Consider the following 25025-nt stretch of genomic DNA (forward strand, 5'->3'; position numbering starts at 1 on the left):
GTCGGTGGTCCGCACCCTGTCTACCCGCCTTAGCGGACCACGAGGCTGTATTAAGAGGCCCATCAGGGAACACCTCGGGAATTGTAGCCCCACCCCCCCGAGCTGCGGCATGCGCTACGGAAGTTCCTAGAGCACACCCGTGGCGCCCGCGATAGGGCACAGCTGGCTCTTCAGCTATGGGGGGACTTTGATCAAATCCTCCAGGCCACAAGGGCCCTCATAAAGGAGGGCAGGGGGCAAGGAAGGCGCGGTGCTGCAGCCTACGAGCGAGCCCGCAGCTTCCGACACGATCTACTCACCCATGGGATGGGTCACGGGTTGCTGCGCAACCCGCCGGGGGCCCTGAACACCCCCGCCAACACGAGGCCCCCACCCCCCCAGCCCTCCGCATGACGCCTTATATTATTGCGACCCTGAATACCAGGGGCTGTAGGATGGCTCTCCGCAGGTCCCAGGTGCTCTCTTACCTTCGGGAAGGAAGGTACTCTGTAGTTTTCCTGCAGGAAACCCATACGGACCCAGCCGCCGAGGACAGGTGGCGGCTGGAGTGGGGGGACGGGGTATACTTTAGCCACTTCGCGACCTGGCAAGCTGGAGTGGCGACCCTGTTCTCCCCCAACCTACGGCCTGAGGTGCTAGGGGTCAATGAGGCCGTGCCGGGCCACCTGCTGCACCTTCGAGTCCGTATGGAGGGGCTCGTGGTTAATCTTGTTAACATCTATGCCCCGCAACTGAGCTCCAGGCGGCCACAATTTTATCAGCAGGTGTCCGACTTTCTCGGCACCCTGGATTCGCACGAGTGCCTGGTCCTGGGAGGGGACTTTAACACCACCCTCGAGGAATGGGACCGCTCAGGGGCCGAACCGAGTCCGGCCGCTGCGAATATTCTCCAAGGGATAGTTGACCATCACTCCCTAGTGGACGTCTGGCGTGACCATCACCCAGATGACACCTCCACATTCACCTTTGTCCGGGTGGAGGCCCATCGGTCACACCACTCTTGGTTGGACCGTATTTACTTATCCCGTTTCCATCTTTCACAGGCGCACTCCTCCGCCATTCGGCCGGCCCCATTCTCCGATCATCATTTAGTCACTGTAACGGTCTCCCTCCGTGCAGAGAGACCAGGGCCGGCCTATTGGCACTTTAATAACAGCCTGTTGGAGGACGAGAGCTTTGCGATGTCCTTCCGGGAGTTTTGGCTGGCCTGGAGAGAGCAGTGGCATGCCTTTCCCTCGGTGCGGCGATGGTGGGATCTCGGGAAGGTGCGCGCCAAGCTCTTCTGCCGTGACTACACTCGGGGCACCAGCCGACGGCGAAATGCAGCGATAGAGAAGTTGGAACGGGAGGTCTTAGAGATGGAGAGGCGCCTGGCCGCCGATCCCGAGGACCCGTCCCTCTGCGGAGCGTGCCGGGAGAAGTGGGAGGAGCTCCGGGCCCTTGAGGACCACCGGGCCCGAGGTGCCTTCGTTCGGTCCCGCATCCGCCTCCTTCGGGAGATGGACCGCGGCTCCCGCTTCTTCTATGCCCTGGAGAAAACGAGGGGGGCCAAGAAACACGTCACCTGCCTTCTTGCGGAAGATGGCACCCCCCTCACGGATCCGGAGGAGATGTGTGGGAGGGCCCGTGACTTCTACACAAGCCTTTTCTCCCCGGACCCGACCAATCCTGACGCTTGCGAGGTGCTCTGGGAGGAACTCCCCACGGTCAGCGTGGGCGACCGAGACCGACTAGAGCTGCCTCTCCCCTGGCCGAGTTCTCGGAAGCCCTCCGTCGCATGCCCACCAATAAATCTCCGGGCATGGACGGGCTGACCGTGGAGTTTTACCGCGCGTTCTGGGACATTCTCGGCCCAGACCTAGTCACCGTCTGGGCTGAGTCCTTGCAGAGCGGGGTCCTCCCTCTGTCGTGCAGGCGAGCGGTGCTCGCTTTGCTGCTGAAGAAGGGGGACCTCCGCGACCTACGAAACTGGCGTCCCGTCTCACTCCTTAGCACGGATTACAAAATCGTAGCGAAAGCAATCTCGCTGCGGCTAGGGTCCGTGATGGCGGACGTGATCCACCCAGACCAGACCTATACTGTCCCGGGTCGCAGCATTTTTGACAACCTCTTTCTAGTCCGAGACCTTTTGGAACTCGGGCGGAGAGATGGTCTGTCGTTCGCCCTCCTGTCTCTTGATCAGGAGAAGGCGTTCGACAGAGTAGACCATGGGTACCTCCTGAGCACTCTGCAGGCATTTGGATTCGGACCGCAGTTTGTGAGTTTTCTCCAGGTGCTGTATGCCTCCGCGAAGTGTTTGGTTAGGCTCAACTGGACCCTGACTGAACCGGTCAGCTTCGGGCGAGGAGTGCGGCAGGGGTGCCCCCTCTCGGGCCAGTTGTACGCTCTGGCGATCGAGCCTTTCCTCTGTCTCCTCCGCAGGAGGATGACAGGGTTGGTGCTGCGGGAGCCGGAGCTGCGGCTGGTCCTGTCGGCATACGCCGATGACGTACTCCTCGTGGTCCAGGACCCGGGCGACTTGGCGCGAGTGGAGGCATGCCAAGCCATCTATTCGGCAGCCTCCTCCGCCCGAGTCAACTGGGTCAAGAGCTCTGGCTTGGCGGTGGGGGACTGGCGGCAGGTGGGCTCCCTCCCACCCGCACTTCAGACCATCCGGTGGAGTGCGGGTCCACTGCTCTATTTCGGCGTTTACCTTTCCGCCACACATCCTTCTCCGCCGGAGAACTGGCAAAATTTAGAGGGCGGGGTGATAGAGCGGATCCGGAGATGGACGAGGCTACTCCGATGTCTCTCCCTCCGAGGGAGAGCACTGGTGCTTAACCAACTAGTCCTGTCCACGCTCTGGTACCGGCTCAACACCCTGGCCCCGGCCCCGGGTTTCCTGACCCACCTCCGGAGATTGATTCTAGAGTTCTTCTGGTCAGGAACACACTGGGCCCCTGTTGGAGTTCTTCATCTACCCCTGAAGGAAGGAGGGCAGGGCCTGAAGTGTCTGTACACTCAGGTCCGCGTTTTCCACCTTCAGGCCCTGCAGAGGCTCTTTTATAGTGCACGTAGTTCGGCGTGGAGCATACTGGCGCACGCCTTCCTGCGCCGTTTCCAAGGGCTTCGATATGACCGGCAGCTCTTTTATCTTTTTTCACTTTTTATCTCTTTTATCACGAACTGCAGCCGGTTAGCTTTCAAATTGCACCACGGAAATACTTATATACACTTACGCTTCACATCCTTCACGCCCACACCCTGGTGTCCCGCCCCGATACAAAGTGGCGGGACCTCCTGCCACCTTTGGAGGGTGAGCAACCTCGGTGGGCCAGCCTGTATTCCACCTTGGTCCCAAGGCCCGTCGGGGACATCAGTTGGCGGCTCCTTCACGGAGCTGTGAGCACGGGCGTGTTTCTGACACGGTTTACCCCCATCCTGGACACTTGTCCTTTCTGTAATGTGAGGGAAACCCTGGCGCACGTATATTTAGAGTGTGCCAGATTGCAGCCCCTTTTCCGGCTCCTCACAAATATTCTATTACACTTCTGGCTTCATTTCTCCCCTCACCTTTTTATCTATACAATTCCCATCCGTGGCCCCACAAAGTCGCGGGATCTTCTGGTCAACCTCCTCTTAGCCTTGGCTAAAACAGCCATTTATAAAACCAGAGAGAGGAGGTTGGCCCATGAAACGTCCTGCGATTGTGGGGCCTTTTTCCGATCCTCAGTACATTCACGTATCCGGGCGGAGTTCCTCTGGGCGGCGTCCACCGACTCCCTTGACGCCTTCGAGGAGCGGTGGGCGCTGTCTGGGGTTCTCTGCTCGGTGACCCCGTCCGGTTCCCTCCGTCTGACCCTTTGATTGAGGGGAAGAGCGAGAGACGCCAGCCCCAGCCGTTGCCGCTGTGGATACCATCATTCCTGTTATCTAGGAGGGGTCCTATAATACATGGGTGTCTACCCCCCCCACCCCGAAACCGCCCACCCCGCAGCCGTGCCCATCTTACCGGGCACTCTCAGGAGAGGGAGGATTGGTGACACTGGGCGCGGCACTGGGTAACTCGAGGGGGTGGAAGACCACGAGTGTCGAGGAAGCCCCCCCGCTCTAGGCCACCAGGTAACTCAGGAGGGTGGAAGACCACGAGTGTCGAGGAAGCCCCCCCGCTCTGGGCCCAGGCTAGCCTGAACACTTCTCCCTCCTGAAAGCTGCTGTGTTATACCTTCTAATTGCGTTGTTTTGTTGCATAGTTGTTTTGTTTCCTTTAGTAATTCTGTAAGCGTTACCAATAAACTTTCTTTCTGTTTCAAAAAAAAAAAAAAACCTTCCCTGTTACCCTACCCAGGGAAAAGGGACCTACTTAGCCTGGGGCTAATATATCTGCCTTCTATTACTCTCCTATAGCCATCTGGCCTGACCCTGTCACACTAGTAGTATGCATGAGCCTGTGCTTGAAGAATAGATTTGATATTTATAGTTGGGATTTTGTGCTGCCTAAAAATGCATCAACATGTGAAAAGCCAATCTTCTCTTTTGCAGAACTGATGCTGAATAAAAATATTTCAGTCACAGAGAACCGTTCCTTCCAGTTGGATGTTTTGGTGAATGACACAGAGTTTCATGGCCCTGAAAGATCTGTGATGCTCCACTTCAATGTCTCCATTCTTCCCGTCAGCATTCAGTTCTCTAATGTGACTTACCAGTTCGCGGTGAACAGAAATGCTGAACGTTTTGCACAGGTAAGGACTGTCTTAATTGCTTTTGATTCTGGCATTGTTGAAGATAAACCTTGTAAAAGTGAGACAGCTTGGAGGGAAATGTGTACATAAAAAAAACAAAAAAACAACCCTCCAGGATTTCAGAAAGGTCCACAAATACCAGATGACATTGCAAATCTGTTCTGACCCTGAGGCAATGTTACCTAGTAGTTAGAACCCTGGACTGGGATTCAGGAAACCTAGGTTGTCATATTGATTCTGCTACTGGTCTGCAAGTCACTTTGCTTCTCTTTGCCTCATTTTCACCCGTGTATAAAATGATGTGTGTATTACAGAGCCTCATTTTGCAAGGTGCTGTACAAATACATAGTCAGGGACAGTCCCTGCCGCAAAGAGTTTATGATCTAAATAACAAAGCATTGTGACCCTCCGGATCACTATCACACTTATATGTGATTACTGCTTTGCCAACATCCAGTCTGTGTGGCTCTAGAAACTAGCACCAGCTAATCTGGAAGCAGAGAATTTTTAGATGGCTGTACTCTGATATGATCATCAAATCTGAGTCTTTGAAATGAAGCATGGTACTTCTGAAAGTGAGCAGTGTCTTAAAAAATGCTTCCAAGCTTGGCTTCATCCTCACTGCATCTATTCCTTCCCAAAGTTTGCAGAAGATAGTGTCAGCATTCCCACTTCTTTGCACAGAAACAAAAAGGTGGATTCTACCAGTCAGGTGGACATTGCCACCCGCTTCTAGGTGGGCTTCTCCTGGTCTGCCTAGCTCTGATAAGACAGATTTCCAGCTGACAGGCCAAGCGCTTGTCCTTGGTGGATGGCCCTAGCACCTGGGATAAGGGAGGCTTGAGAAGTCAGAGATGTGAGCATGTGTTTTCCAATATACACATAGCTCCAACCAAAGCCTTGTCAGACATTAAACAGAAGTGAGCTATCGTAATGCATAATGTAAATATGACCTTGTCATAGTTACGAGGTGAACTACACCTCTGATGTCTCCTAGTCTTGTGGAGGTCACCCACTTCCAGGTTGCAGTCTCTAGCCATCACCTGGCTCAGGGTGGAATCCCCTGATTCTCCCATACCTGGGATGCAGTCCCCTGGTACTATTCATGAATTTCTAGCAGGGCTGATTTAGGCTCATATCCTGCAGTTGTTTTCCGTCCAGGTCAATGACAATAGTAACCAGTGACCAAACAGCTCCTTAAATCAAATAATTATTTATTTAGAACCAGAGCATTTAAGAGAAAACAGATCTTAAAACACACCACTCTAGCTTACCAGGTGTTTAACCATCTTCCACATGGGCATTCTAGGAGCATTGTTCTCTATAGACTCTCTTCCACAGAGCCACTCTCTTTCTGAGCCTGTCAGAGCTCACTGATGCTCACTGGACACCCCCTAGCAACTCACCCCCCTTCACAGGAATCAGTTTACTTTTAAACTGATTATAACCCTTTGGCAACTCCTAGCAGTGGCAAAGCAAGATTTACAACCGGAGAGAAGGTGTTTGAAGCTAGCAAACAGACCCTTTGTATTTCTTGATTATGCCTGTATGTTTTTATCTGGGAAGCCATTTTGTTGCTTCCCTGCTTGTTGTTCCCAGAGTCCCCTATTAAGCTAGATCAGTGCATTCATGTAGGAATGTCACATACCGTGTTCATAAAATTGTTACATGTCAGTATTTGTGACATTATTATAGATTATTACGTAGCAACTCCGCTTCTGTTAAAGGCCCTATATTAACATAAATAGAGCAAACAAATAGTTCCTTAGGTTGTTCACTGGACAAAGCCTTTTGGACCCTAATTAAAGTGATGTAGGAAAGAATGACAATGGAAAAGGGTAAAAAAATCAAGTGGAGAAGATACGCCTACTGCAATATGTTCATGGATTTTCCCTAGATAATGGCTACTCATTAATTAATGTGCTTCCTAATTTAACCCTCATTTCAGTTTAATCACCATCATCGCCATTAATAATACCTTCTAGTAACATTTCCAACAGATTGACATTAATCAGTGGTAAATTACAGTGAATTCCTGCAGAACATGCATGTTAATACTAAACTAACTTATTATAATGAATATTGTGGAAAGATGAAATGTTTCCATATTCTAAAACCTTGTGACAAATAGAGACGTAAGAAGTCCTGTGTACTTGTAACACAGAGCAGTGTTGAGACTAACCTGTTTTTCCCGCCTCCCATTGTGAAGGAAACTTAATAATCAGATGCCTTACTTATCTTTAAGCTTCCGGTTAGTCAAGGAGAAGAATAAAAGAGGAAAGCAAGATATATTATGGTCTAGATAATACTAAGCCCTGCCGTGAGTGCAGGGGACTGGACTAGATGACCTCTCAAGGTCCCTTCAAGATCTATGATTATCTGGCTTCACATTTAATTTTGATACCAATTTAATGTTCACGGAATGTGCTGCTGGATTGGCAGCTTTTGAGACTGCAGAACAGGCTCCACACAGATAATAGTAATGATGACTTCCCAATCAATGGGCATAAGGCAGGGTCTGCAGTTACCATCCCTAACAAGTAGAGGCTACTTCAGTCACTGGGCTTTTTACAAAGAGTGCCAACCAGGGTCCAGACTGTGGCAGTTGTCTTTATTTCTGGTGATTGTTCCTTTTTGTTTGGTGCTTGGGGTTTTCCTGTTTAGTCTTGCAGACTCCGATCCGTGAGAAACTTGCATGCAAATGCTGTTGCCCTTCTGGTGCTTTTTGCACAATCCTTTTAGTAAAAAGAAAAGGAGTACTTGTGGCACCTTAGAGACTAACCAATTTATTTGAGCATGAGCTTTCGTGAGCTACAGCTGCTCATGAAAGCTTATGCTCAAATAAATTGGTTAGTCTCTAAGGTGCCACAAGTACTCCTTTTCTTTTTGCGAATACAGACTAACACGGCTGTTACTCTGAATCCTTTTAGTGTTACACTGGCTTTTGTAGTGCCAGATTGTGAACCTCTTACTCTCAGTGGTGTGCATTTACTCTCACTAGCAGCTCTGTTGAAAGCAATGGGGTTATTCAGGGGAGTAACTGCTTAGTCATGTGAATAAGGTGTTCTCAATCGGGCCCTTATTACTTAGAGATGAACCTGAGCCATATGTATCTGAATATTGATCCAAGCTACTCCTAAATCCAGCAACGTTATTTTCTGTGGCTCTAGCTTGGGCTTATCTCTGTTAAAAATCATTGTTCCCAAGCATAACAAATCAGTACAGAAAGGCAATGTGTGGAAGCCGCAGACTTTTCATTGTGTTGGGACCATTGAACATTCTGCATTTTCAAAGGAATTCCCCTTTCTAATCTCAGCAGCTTCATTTCCTGACATGTAACGGTCTTGGTCTCGTTTCACTGGATGGCTGTAGTAAGAGGGAAATGTTCCTGAGATAAAGAGCTCTGTGTCTGTGGAAGCCGTGTCTGTATGTGCTTGCTGAATTCTAATTCCCAAAGAGATTCTGTTCTGAGGTTTAACTGGGGGGGCGCGGAATCAAAGCCAGAATGGGAATGGCTTTCTCAGTCAGGAGTCACTTCTGAGAGGTGGATTTGAAGGTTCAGTGTGGTCTGAAATCAGCCCAACTAAGATGCTAGCAGCTTAGTTCCTAGAGAATGGCATTCCATGTCATCGAAGCATTATGCATAATTAACTATAATTAGCCTGTGCAGTGAGGAAAAGTATAGAGCCAAATGAATATGAAGGCTGAAACAGCTCTGACTCGAAGGAAAACATGAGCGTGTGTTAGTTAACCTTCTGGCCAATGCCATTTGTCCGTTTTAGCAGCCAAATGAATGGAGTAACAGGATAATGGCCTGACGGAACCTGTGCAACTCACTTAGCTCTTCAAAGGTCTTAGAGCCCTGTCCTTATTTACTCCAACCATTGATGAAAAATATAGGCCAAAATTTTCAATTTACCTCTGGCAGTTGGGTACCCAAATCCCACTGAAATTCAATGGAAGGGGGCACCATAATCCATTATCCAAACCTTCCTAAGATTACCTGTCTTGTACCTCTCTAAATTAATTTCTCCCTTCCCATCATTTCTGAAAACCAAGATATTTGTGTCTTAACTGATGGCCTCTCTTTTAATACCATCCTGCTCCTTGCCTGAATCCTGCCCTGACGTTGGATCACATTACTGCTGATTACTGAAGTATTTTCTGAGGAGGTAGCAGCATTCCTCTTAATAAGTCGGAAGCGCTGTCTGCCTGTTTCTGCCTGAGTCCAGTGAGGCTGCACTGCGGTATGTTTAAGGTCACCACCAAAGTTTCCATTAGACGACGACTTATAGTCGTGTAATCCTGGGGCAGTAACGCCTAGGAAAGAACCATCCAGATAGAAACGGCTTCTTTTCTTTGACAAAGTACCTCGGGATCCCCTCTGTTGCTTCCCCTCTGTATAGAACAGGGGAGAGCAGAGCTGTTGTGGGGCTGCACTGAGGGAAACCTGGCTGTGAAGGATGCTTCTCCATCCCCTAATGATCTGCACAGCCTTTCCCATCCCCTTCACAGGAAATCTCTATGGCTGACAGGCTATGTGGAGAAGGTGAGAATGGCTTGATGGGAGAGGAACAGACAAGGAACACCCACTGTCCCCTCCTACACAGGCTAGAGTCCATATAATAACTGTGGTTAATGCTGCTTGGAGCGGCTTTCATTTTCCCCTGCTGCGTTCTGGAACCACTGTGGTGGGGATTGCAGAGCTAGGTCAGTGGCAGTACAACACGACATCTACCGTGCTGTCATTGCCAAGAGACTTGGTTCTAGAAGGGGACCAGAGGGACCTAAAGCTACCTTGTGTCCAGCCAGGGACTTGAGAGCAATCTCAGCCTTAAGTCTTTTTACCTCCACCCGCTGCTTGTTTACTTGCCAGTTCCGTGGCGCAGAGGAGAGAAGGCAGCCCACATCATAAGCAGCCTAGCTTTTGGAATGTTTTATTCCTGTCCCTGCATTCTTCTGCCAAAAAGAAACACATGGCCCTAAGTGGAATGGAAATAAAGAAATGTAAAAGCAGTTAAATGGGACCTTCCTATAATAAGATTTCTCATTAGTCTGAATCCAAGAATGACGGTTTCACTTCAGGAAATGGATTTACCTAGATTTATTTTAAAAATGCTAGAAGTAGCATTTATCTGTGTGTGCTAGGCCCACCTGGCATAACTTTAAAGCATATCTTAAGTGTTTTAAATTTAAGATGACCCACCACAAATCTCCCTGCACCCTTACCATTAAAGTTCTCCCCATAAATAAATCAAATGCTATATTGGTCCTGATTCAAATCTCATTAAAATCAATGGAAAGACTTAGATGGGTTTTGAATCAGGTACTATATGAATTAGACAGGATATAAGGATTTACATTCCTGTGCTGCTTAGATAAATAGTTTCAGAATGTAGAGTGGTCTAGTGTATATACTACTCCAGGCAGAAACTCCTACAGCAATAATCCTCTCCCTGTTTTCATTTTAAATGACAATGCTTAACTGCCACCAGCAAATTGAAAAAGATGAGGTCCTTCTTTCTTTAGAGACTTTTGGATGCTTCTGTTGGCCAGAAACTTCTGACCATAATATTGTGCCACTCATATCTAAGCAGCGAATAATTAGAACGTTAGAATAGTGCTTCTGTAATTGCTTTCCATTAACTTTCTGTCTTCCTTCATTAAGAATGTCATCTCTTCAGTTTTTGGACTAATTACTACATTGTCTTTATGGCACAAAAATATTTTACTCTATCTAATTTGAAGTTTCAACCTCTGGAGAATGGAGTTTGAGGTTATACAACTTTCGGAAACTTTTGTGTTTTTTTAGAATTTAAAAAAAAAAGTTACTCGTCGCCTGCCAATGAATATATTGCCATGAGGTCAGATAATTTATTTCCGGTATAATCTTTCTCCTGAGTGGTAGAAAATGTGGCTTTTTTAGCTCTTTCTTCCTACCTTCATTATTTATTTATTTAAAGTTGTTCCTAGAGACTCCTACTGAGATCAGGGCTCCTTTCTTCTAAGGCATCCTTACAAACGCGTACAGCCCCTGAGACAAAAAGCTTGCAGACAAAAGGTGGGAGGGGAAACAGAGCAGTGAAGTGACTTGACTCTAGTCATGCAGCAAGTTAGTGGCAGAGTTGGGAATAAATCCAGGTCTTTTGAGTCCCATTCCAATACCCCGTCCAGTGGACCACACAGCTCTGTTTGAAAGGGTCTTCAATTTGTGCACACTACACCAAATTGCACAGTTTCCTCATGCTGGTGTAGGGTTTTCACATGCACTTATTTGCTCAGATATACAGCAGGGATACTTTTCAAGTCTAGCTTTGAAATAGCAACTTCATTATATCTCCTGGGAGCTCTGATTGGTTTATTTTGCTCCATTCTAAAAAGCCCAATAGAAAAGGAATAAAAAATTGCTTTTTGGCAACACTGCAATTTTTTAAACCAAAACTAAGTCATCTGGAAAATATAAAATAATTATGCTGATTCTGCTTCATTGTGTGTGTGTGTGAGAGAGAGAGAGAGAGAGAGACTTTCAGCTCTTAAGTCATCCATAAAGTCATCGCAGTTTAGTAGAGTGATGAAAAAAATCTCCATGAAGTTTCCACTAGGGCTGGGCAATAAAGAGAAGGAAAAGGGGAATTGTTTTTGATATTTTCAAAAACAGTTTTGATTACGGTTTTTTTTAGTTTATTTCCAAGTTAGGAAAATAAAAATGTCAGAATTTTGGAACCTGAAATATTTCTACCGGCTCTATAGCTTGCGCAAAAAAAATGGGAAAACTTTACAAAATTTTTCAAATGTCAAGATTAGAAAAATTTCCATCCATTCTAGTTTCCACATCATGCTTCTAACACAGACAGGCCTGATTCTCCTCTTGCTCGCTTTGAGTGTGCCCATTGATTTCATCAGCAAAACTGAGAGCAGGACCTGGTCCAAAAACTCTAGCACATGCAGTATGCTTCTGTTCATCTGTAGAAATAACGTACCTATTTTGAATTGAATAACATGGTTTTGTTCGTTCTTGGAAAAGAAATAGATATTGGGGCCTGAGGCTGCCATCGTTTTCCACTTAAAAGTCCTGTTGTTGTCAATGGGCATTGTGTGTAGATGAAATGTGTGATATTTATGATAGCGTCATTATAACTAGTATCCCAGTATTTTCTAGTGAATTCCTTGCAGAGGATCTTTGAAAGAAACATATTTTGGCTGCATGGAACTGGATAGGATGAAGAATGATGGTCTGGTGGATGGGCCACTAGCCTTGGATTTGGGAGACTTGGGTTCAAATCCCTGCTCTGCCTTGGGCAGGTCAGTTAGTTTCATGTTTGTAAAGTTGGGATAATGCTACTTCCCTACCTCAGAGGGGTGCTTTGAGGCTCTCAGATACTACTGTAATGGGGGCCATGTAAGAACAGTAGACAGAGAGATGCTGAATATTGCATGTATTTAACTAGCTTTAATCACTGAGAAAGATTTGTAGTGAGCGCAAAGTATCGTGATCTCTTTGTGTTGTTTGAGCCTAGATAGGTAAAATCTGCATCGAAAACTGCATGAAGTTCTGTGGAGTAAACATCACCTACAGGTTGCTGTCTCCCAGTGCCAGCTGCTATGCTGTAGGGATACTTCAGGGCCGAGAGGACAAGTATGGAAGCCTCTATGTGAATGACTCCTCTGTGCTACTCAGACCCGAATGCAAAGAAATTCAATACACCATTGTAGCCTCAGACAAGCAGAGTAAGAAGCATGCCAAAACCCAGCTCACTATTACACTGGAAGGAACAGGTAAGTACTTGAGATGGATGGGGGAGAAAGGTTGGGAAATGTTGATATTAACACTGTATGAGGAATTATGGATACTCACTGATATTACGCTTTAAAGTCTGTGACCAAACAAGGGAAGAAACAGGTTTTCTTCCAGACAGGAGGGAAGGCAGCTATCTCCCTGTCTCTAATATCAATTAAGCATTGTGGAACCAAAACAATGGAAGCCTCTTGACATACAATCAACAGGAGGATGGGAAGGCAAAGGATGAGAAGAAAACCAGGAGGTCTTCTTGACTCTGGGGACAAAACAATGAGTTTTAGGAAATATAAAGAGAAGCAAAAAGTTATTTGGGCACCCATCACTTGGGGGTAGTGGGACGCAAAGGGACCAGCACCCTCTGATTCTGTGAGTGGTGGATCCTCCAGCCTGAGCGGCTGGGGATGCTGATAGCTTGATGTAAGTGAGGAAGCCACTTAGGCAAAAGGCTGTAGCTTTCTTAAATTAAGTTTGGTCACTAAAAAGCGTGTGCTTTGTATTTTATTTGTTACCAGATTTGTCTCTGTTTCTCTTGCTTAGAATCACTTAAATCTATGTTTTGTGTTAATAAACTTATGCTTACTTTTCCTATAAGCCACCTCTGCTCTGTTATACTACAGTAAAGGTGTGCTCCCTCAGTTGATCCAACAGGCTGGTGTATGTTCTGTCTCTTTGGAGACAGCAGATTTGGTAATTTCTGGGAGTCAGAGGAACTGGACACTGCAAAGGGAGACATCTCTGTGGAATTCGGGAACTGGGGTACACTCGTTGTTACTGGCAAGACAAGGTTTAGACTGGCAGAGTACAAGGAGTTTACTGCTGTAGCAGGGAGTGTAAGCTCCAGAAAAGCGCTCTCTCACTGAGGTTAACACAGTGGCTTATGGTTCTGAGCTCCCTGAGGAGACCGTCACAACTTGTTTTAGCTGGGCTTGTCTCTTTCAGTGTTAATTTTTAGGCAAGTGCCTTGTTAGAGCAGTTCATACACTGGTGAAATTAACAATAGAAATGAGCCTGAGCCACCGAGTTCAGATCAGATCCCAAAGTTTGGGTGTTTGGATTAGGTGTTTTGGTTCAGACTCCTTTCAAATTCACATTTCTAGAGGATATGTGAAGATAGATATTGTGTTAGATATAAAAGGAGTTTCATCAAATGCAATTCCTTATATTATAAACCATGATTAGCTTTGTAAGAATCTACTTTTTGTGTGTGTTTGTTTCATATACATGTATCCCTCTTCAGTTTTGTCATTGCAAAGCACTTCCTTGTCAGACACACCTTTCTCCTTGTTTGTTTCTCCTCTTAATACTCATGCAGAACATGAGGTATAAAAATTTAGGCTTGTGCATAGAGTTGAACACATGCTCTGGAAAAGGGCAGTAAATTAGCCATTTAGCAGCCTCGTAATATTCAGTGTAGTGCATATGTAGCAATAAACACTGCAGTCCTTCACTCTCCTGGACTGAAGATTAAAACAACAAAATGTTAGAAAATGTGCACGGGAGGCACTGAAGTTATGTTAGATGCTTCTCATTTTGTTGTTCATACTATAATCATTGTCAGGCTGCTTAAAAACAGGCAAGGGAACATTACAGAAACGGGACTAGACAGCATGGTAGCACGTGTGGTCTACATTAGGGGTCAGTTCTCTTCCATTTGTTTCTTTTTCTGTACTTTCCACTTATTTAATTTTATATGTCCTTATGGTAGCCTCCAAATATGTAACCCATGACTCTGCTGCACAAAGATGTCAGTGTGAATTCCAATGGGCTTGTTTACCACCAACAACCATTTGTATTGTATCTATTTTTTGCTGGTTTAGTCATTTTACCCAGCCTTTGCCTAGTACTTAATATGGTACCACACTTGGTTCATTGTAGCAAAAGTGTCAGGGTTCAAACTTCACAGAAAAGGGAAGATCTGTGTAAGTAAACCGTATAACACCTCCCTGGATCACAAGAACAGATTGGGACTATACTTCAATCTACCAAACCATTAAGTACTCTCTAAGAGAATTGTCCACGCAGAACAGTTAACTTCCAGCAGTTGATTGCCCCTATTCCTTTGAATTATGTAAATAACGTGACCTCAGATGTTAAGTTTGGGGCAGATTGGGGAAATGGACACAGGGGATCAGTCGTGCTATTCCTCCCGCCAGAGTTTTGTGCTAGTTGCAATCAGAACCTCTCCGTGCCACCTGCTGTTTGCTGGCCCAGTGTCACACCAGCCCAAACAACAAGGGTCATGCCTTCATCAGCTGTCTTTTTCTGAATCCATTGTTTGTATTATAATTGGTACGTTAGTGCATCGTGCAGCCTTTCTGTAATTCCAAGCATTATGCCCAGCAATCAGAGAGGGCAATGCTTCTGCCACCACCCCTTTGATACTAAATAGGAAGAAGATACACAGCCCTGGTCCCTTCAGTCTTTATTCTAAATGTATTGAGGGATAGTCCTCAAAGTTAACTGTGTTCTCTCATTTTTAATCTAGAAAAAGGAATTTCTCCTTTTTAGAGCCCAGCTGCCTTGAATGTGTATTCACCTCTATCAATCCAGCTAGTGACACCTCACGTTGTCTTGCTTCCGTTCCACGCAGTTATTAAGAAAGAAGAGGACTGTCCTGAATCTTGCGCTGTTAATAAGCACCGTGCTGAATGTGAAGAGTGTGGTGGTGTAGGAGTGCTAACAGGAAAATGCGAGTGGAGACAGGGAAGTGGAAAAGGTACACACTTCTGCTGCGTAATTGGCCAGATTGTCAGCTGATGTTAAATTGGCACAGCTCCATTGACTATGGTGTAACTGTGCTCATCAGTTCCAGCTGAAGAGATACCCCAGGGTATTAAACCATCCAGAACTTATGGTATAAATAATACACAAATAAAACCTGAAGGAGGGAGGAGAGCAGAGTTACGGGGAAGACGTCATTAATCCAATCCCTGGGGCCCACCCATCACAGCACCTGCAGGTATCAAATTAGCAATCACTGGGAATGAAGAGAAGAATATGGCCTGTTGGATGCAACATAACCCCTTGCAATCATGACCTGAGTTTGGAACAGCTCAAATTCTACAAAATCCCACCAGCAGATATTGGCTGGTACAACAGAGGTCTCAGTTTGAAACCATTATCCAAAACTTGAGAATGTGTGCTCTGTAACACTTACGACACATTGCTTATGTGACAAATTATGGTATTCTTAAATATTCCATAGCAAACTTGATGTTTTACTCTTGCCCTTCTATTAATATCACAATTTCCCTCCAACTATTTGTAAACCTTTTGTTCAATCACAGGCTTGTGAAAATACATTTAAAGAGGGATCATCAGTTTTAAAAAGCAAACTTTGTACTCAGGATGTTTCACCTACCTTTGTTGCAAATAACACCGAAGATCACCATAACTGAAACTGACAGCGCACAAAGGGCCGTCAAATGCACCAAGTAGATAAACTGAAAACCCAGTGAAAAACAGGTTTCAGAGTAGCAGCCATGTTAGTCTATATTCACAAAAAGAAAAGGAGTACTTGTGGCACCTTAGCTCACGAAAGCTTGTGCTCAGTGAAAAACACACTTTTTGATCGCTTTCAGTTATCATCATCTTGCATGTTAGTTGTAAAAACAGCAGGTAAAGAATTTGTAGACAGAGTGTGATTTTTTTTTTTAAACTGACAGCGTCCCCTGTGTCTGTGTGTCAACATGAACCAAGAGAGTGCAATGAACTTCTCTTCAAATCATTGTGGTATTTGGACTGTTGTGTGCTTGTGTGTTCATAGGAATCACCACAAATTATTCTACCTGCACCCCAAGCATCAGGACTTGTCCAGATGGCACCTGTGACATTATAGAGAGCAAAGATCCATCAGTGTGCCCCCAAGATTGCACAAGTATGGAGTGTTTTAACGTTAATCTAAAATATAATATATAAAATAATAATTGGTATGTTAAAGCTGTGTATATTAGTCCAAGTTCTGCTTTCTTGTTTCCAGGTCCTTTGCATATATTAAACACAAATATCTATTTACAGTCTTATAGCTAATGTTTGAGTTGTGCAAAGTTCAGAGTTATGAGCCCAGTCTTCCGCCCTTTAGAGTCAATAGCCAAACTCTGATTGAATTAACTCAGAGCAAGATTGTGTTTGTCTACACTGTGCTTTTGCCTGCATCAGCTGGGGGGCAACTTCTAATATGGACCCTGCTGGCATTCACTAGGGAGCTTTAGTGCTGGTGCATATTAGAATTTACACCCCAGTTGATGCAGGCTAATTCACAGTGTAGAAAAGACCTTGGTAAATCTAATTCAGCTTGTGAACAAAACATAAACTTTAAAGTGGCAGAAATGCTTAAAGTGCTCATAGATATTTTACTATCATCTGAAAAAATCTTCACTGGTTATAAGAGGAATCAGCTGTCACTTTACAAGCAGCAAATGATGTGCTAGAAGCAGCCTCCCTAAAATCTGTAATGTTCAACATATGTAGTGGCAGATGGTTTGCTTGACAGAAGACTGAAAGAAATGGAATCTTATTGGACAATAGAAACAGGCAAGTAACACAAGCTTTCTAGATGTTATGTATGCTATCTTGTTAATGCATAAATTGAGAATGTTGTTCTGACTTAGCAGTTCAGGACACAGGGTTGGTGGTCATAGCCAATATGTTCACAGATGGAGAAATTAGTGCATTGCAGGAGTTCAAATGTGCTGACAAGTATCATTATCTCCGCTTTTATCGGCAGAAGGCATTTCTTTGGCAAAAGCAAACAATGTATTATAAAATCCTGGATGTTGTAATGCCAAGTATGTTGTGTATATATAAGATCGCTGCTAAAATATTTATTTTTATCATTCATCTATCATTCTGATGGGTAGGCACTTGGTGCTTAAATCCCAAAAATTATACAGGTTTCAGAGTAACAGCCGTGTAGTCTGTATTCGCAAAAAGAAAAGGAGTACTTGTGGCACCTTAGAGACTAACCAATTTATTTGAGCATAAGCTTTTATACATACGTGCACACCCATATGCACATATTACATATGCCACTTGCAATGGGACCCTACAAACAAGCTAATACAATTGGTTCTACTGTTGTCACCATCAAGCACAGGAAACCTATTTACGTACTAAACAAAGTCATAGAATCATAGAAGATTAGGGTTGGAAGAGACCTCAGGAGGCCATTAGTCCAGCCCCCTGCTCAAAGCAGGACCAACCCCAACTAAATTATCCCAGCCAGGTCTTTGTCAAGCCAGGCCTTAAAAACCTCTAAGGATGGAGATTCCACAACCTCCCTGGGTAACCCATTCCAGTGCTTCACCACCCTCCAGTTATCCAACCTCGATCTCCCCCACTGCAACTTGAGACCATTGCTTCTTGTTCTGTCATCAGCCACCACTGAGAACAGCCGAGCTCCGTCCTCTTTGGAACCCCCTTTCAGGTAGTTGAAGGCTGCTATCAAATCCTCCATCATTCCTCTCTTCTGCAGACTAAATAAGCCCAGTTCTCTCAGCCTCTCCTCGTAAGTCATGTGCCCCAGCCCCCTAATCATTTTCATTACCCACCGCTGGACTCTCTCCAGTTTGTCCACATCCTTTCTGTAGATGCCTCAGTATAATATGTAATTACTTTAAATATAATAGTAGAGAGAATTCTAAATGGTAGTGGGTTTTTGGTCAGGGCTGGCTGTGCCATGTGAACCCTGCTAAGAAGTTTTGAACGATGTTCACCGGACCAACCATTGCAGGTTCATCTGTGAGATTAGGTTCTACAGAACCTGAACTTCAAAGAAAATATGGGAGCTGGGTTCAATTTTGTTTGTTTACTTTAGTGTTCAGTGGTAGTGTGACCATCCAGCATTCTCTGCTCCTAGCTAAACTGCAGTGTTTGTTTTCTGATCTTCTGGAGCCACCAGATGGTCACTCCCACATCTTTCAGCTTTGGGGAGGGTTTCTTGGTAAGGGCCCCAGTTTACAGGATCTGAAGGCAGGGTAGAAAGTCCCTGCCCTCCATCAGGCAGTGAAAACAGCTGCTGATTGAATGAAAGGATAGGCATAGAGACACAATGTAATCTGTAGCACCGCTGGTAATCTGTAGAACTGCCGGAGTTTCCCTAGTAACTGTACTCTAACTCGAGTAAGCTCCATTGGACCCAATGGGGAAGCCCCATTTATATCCAGAGTGGAAGTGTTTTTTCTCTTGCTGTCCTATGCAAGGAAACACTTCCCCTGCTCTCACAAAGAACTTTTGGAGTAGAAGCAGTTGTACTTATCTGACGTTATCGTCATCCACTGCCATGAGCTTGCAAGCTGGGAAGCAATCAGTGCTCACCTCTCCAAGACAGAGGAATAATTAGGAGAATTAATTTAGGTCCCATAGGGGACCAAATGACAGGTCTGGAAACACCTATGTTTCCTGGAACAGGTCCTAGCTCTGACGGGGTTGACCCAGCATAGTCTCCTTAAATCACACGCAGTTTAGTACGTGTGGATCCCTGAGGAAAGATCTGTAAGACTGAGGTCCTATATACTTTGCAAGGATGCTGAATTCCCATTGCACTTTCCCCGCACAAATTAGAGGGTTGCTCTCATGCTATTGGCCAAAATGTCCTGTTCCCCAATTTTGGAGCACATTGCTTTGCCCACCCGTCCTCCGTCACAGAGACAGCTGCATTCCCTTTTGGAAAATACATGTAGGATTCAGTAGAAAATCATAACCTTTCTAGAAGATTTTTTTTATCCTCCTGCAAAATTTAATAAGTTATATCCCTGGTATAGAATTCTATAGGATGGTTTAAAAATATAACTATAGAAATGATCTCTTTCTCCAGTTTAATACCTGTAATCTCTATAGAACCTGACTACATTTTTATAGAACACAGTTGATTTCATCCTATTAAATCTTAGGGATGTAAAGCACTATGTAGATAAAAAAGATGATTACTACTAATAGTTTCTGTATGGAAGTATGTTTTACAGATTTTCATATGATGGTTTCAAAAGAGCCTGATTCTGCAGGAACTTTGCCATTTGGAAATCAGGCTAGCTCTGTACATAGGGTGGTTACATACAGTGTGTCCTTATGCTAAATAATAGATTATCCTAGACAATAAAACATTCATTTACAGAGGTTTTAGTGCTTTCATATTGCAAAACACTTTGCAAAAGTAGGTATCATCATCATCTCCATTTGAAGATGGGAAAACTGAGGTGCACAGTGCTTAACTGATTGGTCCAAGATCAGAGCAAGTGGCTGTCAGAACCAGGAATAAAACCCGTCTCTTGACCACCGGTTCCTGGCCTGCTGTCACAACTAGACTGCTGTCTCCTACATATATAAGGCACACAACAGTCACAGAGCAGCAGTGGGAGAGAAAAATTAAACTAAATAAGAGAAGATTTTGAGGGAAGATTTTGGAGAGCTGACAAGGCAGAGAGAGGTCAGATGAGTTGGGAGTGGGAATCAATATTAAATAATAGATATACATGTTCCATATTTAAAGGCCATTTTAAATAAAGGCGGTATCCACCCATTGTACACATACAAAGTAAAGACATAATCCAAAATAAACTCTATGTATTCTATACCCACCTTGTCTATCATTTGTAAATCTATGAACCAGGATCTTCTATAACAGCAGTAATTGCTAATCAGACCAGTGAGCCCAGAACTAGTATTCAAGTAGTCTTTGAGTTCCCTAATCTCTTTACATTAACCCCCAGAGACCTTTTGTCCATTTTTTTTCACCTATCTTCATTTTTACTGCTTAATCTGAGCTGCACTGTCAAATTTCAAATACTTAGTAGGGTAAGCCCACAAAAACCCTTTAGTGGAATGAGCTGTTGAGGTTTGTCTTTTAACTACAGTGTGAGAATCTGAGCTTGCGTTTGTATTTGATTAGATGGAAACATCATTGGTGGTCATGAGAGAGGCGCTCATGGAATTAAATCAGGACATGGGATTTGTTACTGCTTCCCAAGACAAAACTGTTACTGTGAGAAAGATGATATTAAAGGTAAGTCTAAAGATTATTTAGCTGGTTTTACAGTTATCTTGCTCTTGTGACACTAACCTTTCCTACTATATACAATACTCCTGTCTTTGATATATAGAACCATCTAAACTCATTTACATGGTGATGGGTAATGTTCACGTTCATGGCCTGCCAGTGTACAAAGCATTAAGAAGGGAGTTCCTGGATTTGGACATTAAGGATTCCCCATGGATTTTGTCCCTGTGTTTTTGGCATAGTGTCCCCTCCCATCCAGTGTTGCACAATACACTGGTTGGCTGCCCCACAATCCCCAGAGGTGGCTGCATATCAGTGGAAGGGTGGCATGGACTTGTGGTCTGAAATCTTCAAAGGTGGTTAGGGGATTGCTTTTCACTGGACTTGAGTTAAAAATCTCAACTACAGAACTCAGAGATGGAAAAGACAGTTGTGGAAGGTGCTGGAATCACCTTATCCATTCTCCTGGGGGTAGATTGATACCTAGCTACACCTCTTGCCCTGTTTTCCAAGGAAGGCAGAATGGGAGTACTTGCAAAAGGGGAGTAGTGATTTGTTTTCTCATGAGCCTTCTCCATGAAGGACTTGTAGCACTGGACAATATATTGTTAAGTGAAAAGCAAAAAACAAAATGAAAGCAATAATACAACTAAGGACCCCCCCCCCCCCACCTCGACCCTTCTGAAGTTAGAGAGGGGTTCCCATGCAGGAAAAAGGGGAAAGGGAGACTTGAGAATACTCATAACATAGTTATACATGGTCCCGCCTCAGTGCAATAAGATAGACTAGATGGCCTTTCAAAGTCCAATCCAACCCTACATTTCTATGATTCTATAATAATATACACTTCTAGGGGAAATGTTAGTTGGTAGGGAAGTGGATCTGAAAAGGATATCAAGGGATTGTGTTCCTAGGGTCTGCAGTGGTGTTGGCAAATGACTATATGATAGGATAAGTCTCAAGGAAGAGGTCTCAGATTAAGTCAGTACCTGCACTACTAAGGGCTGTAAGACTCTAACTAAATCTAGTTACAGTTTAACAGGCATTTAGGCTTGCAATTGCCCACAGAACTTGGGGGAAATGTAGGATTTTGCAGCTGCACTGGATATATTTGCAAATGCATCACTTCTACCTTTCTTTGAGAATTAGATCCAGGGTTTTAGTGTCGCTTATGAAATTACGGTTATACGGTAAATTTAATTCAAAACCTCGAAGTAGATGCTGTTGTGAACGGTAACTAGCTACCAAAGGGGGGGCGTGGAAAGAGATGACATGGGAAAAAATTGAAAACGAAACCAGCAGAACTGTAATCAATTCCCCCTCTGCCCATAGAGCCGCTGTGTGATGACGTGTGCAAGACCGTGATTGCAGGGGCAGTTCTGCTCTCCTTCATTATCTCAGTGCTGCTCTCTTCTTATTTCATCCACCGTTACCACAAGAATTCTCCGAAACCACCGATTGCCTCAGCAGAGATGACCTTTCGGCGCCCAGCCCAGTCCTACCCCATCAGTTACTCTTCTACAAATGTCCGTCGGCCATCTCTGGACTCTATGGAGAACCAGGTGCCTGTCGACACCTTTAAAATACCTGTAAGCTTTTATATTTTATGCTTTTAAATTGCGTACTGATTCGTCTTGGCTTTTTTGCTTTGCCACGATTTGGGCTTTCTAAGGAAAGTTGTGTGTCGTGTACTGAATATGTTGTGGTAGTGCCCCAAACCCCCATTTTGATTTGAGGATGCATTGTGCTGGACAAACATTTAAGGTGAAATTCTGGCCCTATTCACTTCAGCAGGCCTAGAATTTCACTATTCGTAAGAGAGAGGCCTTCCTCCAAAGAGATTGCAGTCTAAGATTCAAATGAAATGAAACAAAAATCACCCACATGGAGGGAATAAGATAAAGATATCTAATGAATGCATGGTAATTAAACAGATCATAACTTCCTGCACAAGCCCACTGCATTCTCTCTTACTGTTAGTGTCTAAAGAAGTGTAACGCTCTAGGCACAATCTAATCCCTTATTTCTTTTGCCATTGACTTCAGTACAGGGTTAAGCTAACTGAGGTTAAACTGATTTGTCAATGTTTGAAATCTATTTGCTGACCAATATCTCTATCGTGAGGATAAATAATAGTAGCATCTATCTCTCAAAACACTCTTTGCTGGTAGATTTCAAATCACTTTTTCAAAGGAGGCCAGTAGCATTATCCTCATTTTACAGGTGGGGAAACTGAGGCACGGAGAGGCAAAGTGACATGCACAGGGTCACACAGGAGGTCATTGGCAGAGTGGGGTATAGAACTCAAGTCTCTTGAATCTTAGTCCATTGCTATCCCCTAAGAAACACTGTCTCCCTTGAATGTAAGGTGACACTGTCTAGTGATTTAAGCACAGACCTGGGAGTGAGAAGACCTGAGCTCTATTGCTAACTCAACTACTGACTTGAAGTATTTTCTTGGGCAAGTCACATCATCACTCTATGTCAGTTTCCCCATCTGAGAGACAATGGTAACTTTCTGAAGGATTTAAAATTCTCGATGAAAATTGTCATGTACTGCAAATGGAAAGTATTTAATTATTTATCAATTACTGAGCAGTAGCCTGATATCAGCTTTGCATGGGCTATTACTGTACCATTCATTTGTATAACACTTCTTGTAGTGCAATAGTTTGATTGTGAGCTAACTGTCCTGGGGTGTGGAACTAAATAATGGTCGACTAAAACAAACAATTGAATTCAAATTCAACTAGTTCCCTGGAAAGTTTGCGGCTAATTACTTTTGTTCCCTAGTACTGTCATTATTGGCTACTCCCGTTTGCAGCTAGCTGTACTGTTTGCACTTTCATTGTAAACATTATGTCGTTGTTTTAGTAATATCTTCCAGCATTCAGTTGGACTGCACGTGCTGCACTGTGGAGCTTGATCACAGGACTTTATTTTAGTGCATTGACTAAATTTTAATTTATATGGTAGGATTCTAGTTAAGGGGGGGGAATGTCAATATCCTGGCAGTATTTTATTTCATGGGCTAATTGTAGATGGCCAGAAATTGTGTAAAATGCAAACAATCAATGGGTTAAAAAAATTCATCCAACTAACATTACATTAACCGAGGTTAACAGCTCCATAACATCTGGTATCAGCTAATCTCCAATACAGGATTTTCCTTGGACATTGACCTACAGCACCACACTAAAACCCGATTATCTTAATTTCACTTATAAAGCTTAGTTTAGGGTGGGTTTATCTGCATACTTTGGAAGGCTTCTCCCCCCTGCCCTCCCACCAGTCCTTTGATGCAGTTTCTGTTGTTTGATTATACTGTATGTAGGATGCCTGCCAGTTTGTGCATTTTTTATTTATTTTCTACCTGGGCCAAATAGGATGGTGTCTGGAAAAGTCCTGTGCAGTGAAACACTGTTCTCTTGTTTGACCCATATGGCAGCGTCTGATACATTTGGATGTTAGATATGGATGCCTTCATAGTAGCTTGTACTCTATTTGCTTTTATTTCTTGGTTGGTTTATACATTTTATCACTCTTCTGTAACTGTAAGGCTCAATAGCATTTCATAACAGATTGATTGTTGTCTGTGATGAATTCTTAAAGGAAAACCTCCTCCCACAAGTTAAACAGAAATGCAAGATCAAATATGCATACTTTATTTTGAAGGTGAGCATTTATTCAGTTAGTGTTTCATTTATACAGAAAATCTCAGGTAGGCCTGTAAACATCATCGATATTGATAGTGCCTTTTTATCTAGAGGAAACTAGTAGCTAATTGAAAAATGCTTGCAAAGAGCTTTTAGAGGGTGTTGTAGAAGAGCAAAGTCATGGTCTTTTGTCTGATAACAGAACAAAAACAAAAATTAATCAGATAACTGAGCCTAACGTCTTCCCTGAAATATAGTAGTGTATTAAACCTTTGTGATTTGAGCTACCAGTCAGCAGCTGGCCCCTTCTGTCTCATAAGATAACCCCTTCCATCTCATTTTTTATCTGATAGGATTCCTTTTTTTCCCTCATATAGGAGGACCCCAAATGGGAATTCCCCCGGAAGAACCTGGTTCTAGGCAAGACACTAGGAGAAGGAGAATTTGGAAAGGTCGTCAAGGCAACAGCGTTCAGACTCAAGGGGAAAGCAGGCTACACCACAGTGGCAGTGAAAATGCTAAAAGGTACATTTCCCCGAAATGATTTGAAAGCTATCTGGGAACCTTTGAATCTATTTCACAAGAGTCTAGTGTGCACGCAGGAGGCCATGTGGGGGCAGACCCTGCCAGCATCCTGGCAGCATTTCCTCTAGCATTCTATTTGTGTACTGACATATTCCTGTTGAAAGGGAGAGTGCCACATTGATGCAAACAAAGTAATTTCCAAAGGCCCTAGCTTGTGCTGTGCAAGGGCAATGTGATATACTGTGGCAAATGTATCTCATTTAAGTTGTCAATGATTGAGGTATCACAGGGGCTTTTTAAAACTCTGCACAGATTTTTGTATTAATCTATCT

General features: G+C 44.2%; 1 protein-coding gene across 2 annotated transcripts in view; it reads left to right on the plus strand.

The window, feature by feature from the left end:
* RET (ret proto-oncogene) overlaps positions 1-25025 on the plus strand; it is a 137518-nt gene that overhangs the window by 86530 nt on the left and 25963 nt on the right. For both annotated transcript variants that reach the window (XM_048856253.2, XM_075130794.1), the window contains 7 exons: positions 4522-4721; positions 12239-12497; positions 15110-15235; positions 16286-16396; positions 20405-20518; positions 21845-22101; positions 24546-24693. In XM_048856253.2, the coding sequence (XP_048712210.2) occupies positions 4522-4721; positions 12239-12497; positions 15110-15235; positions 16286-16396; positions 20405-20518; positions 21845-22101; positions 24546-24693 (1215 nt within the window). The remainder of the gene's footprint in view (positions 1-4521; positions 4722-12238; positions 12498-15109; positions 15236-16285; positions 16397-20404; positions 20519-21844; positions 22102-24545; positions 24694-25025) is intronic.

This window comes from Caretta caretta, chromosome 7, assembly GCF_965140235.1.
Source record: "Caretta caretta isolate rCarCar2 chromosome 7, rCarCar1.hap1, whole genome shotgun sequence".
NCBI classification, from domain to species: Eukaryota; Metazoa; Chordata; order Testudines; family Cheloniidae; genus Caretta; species Caretta caretta.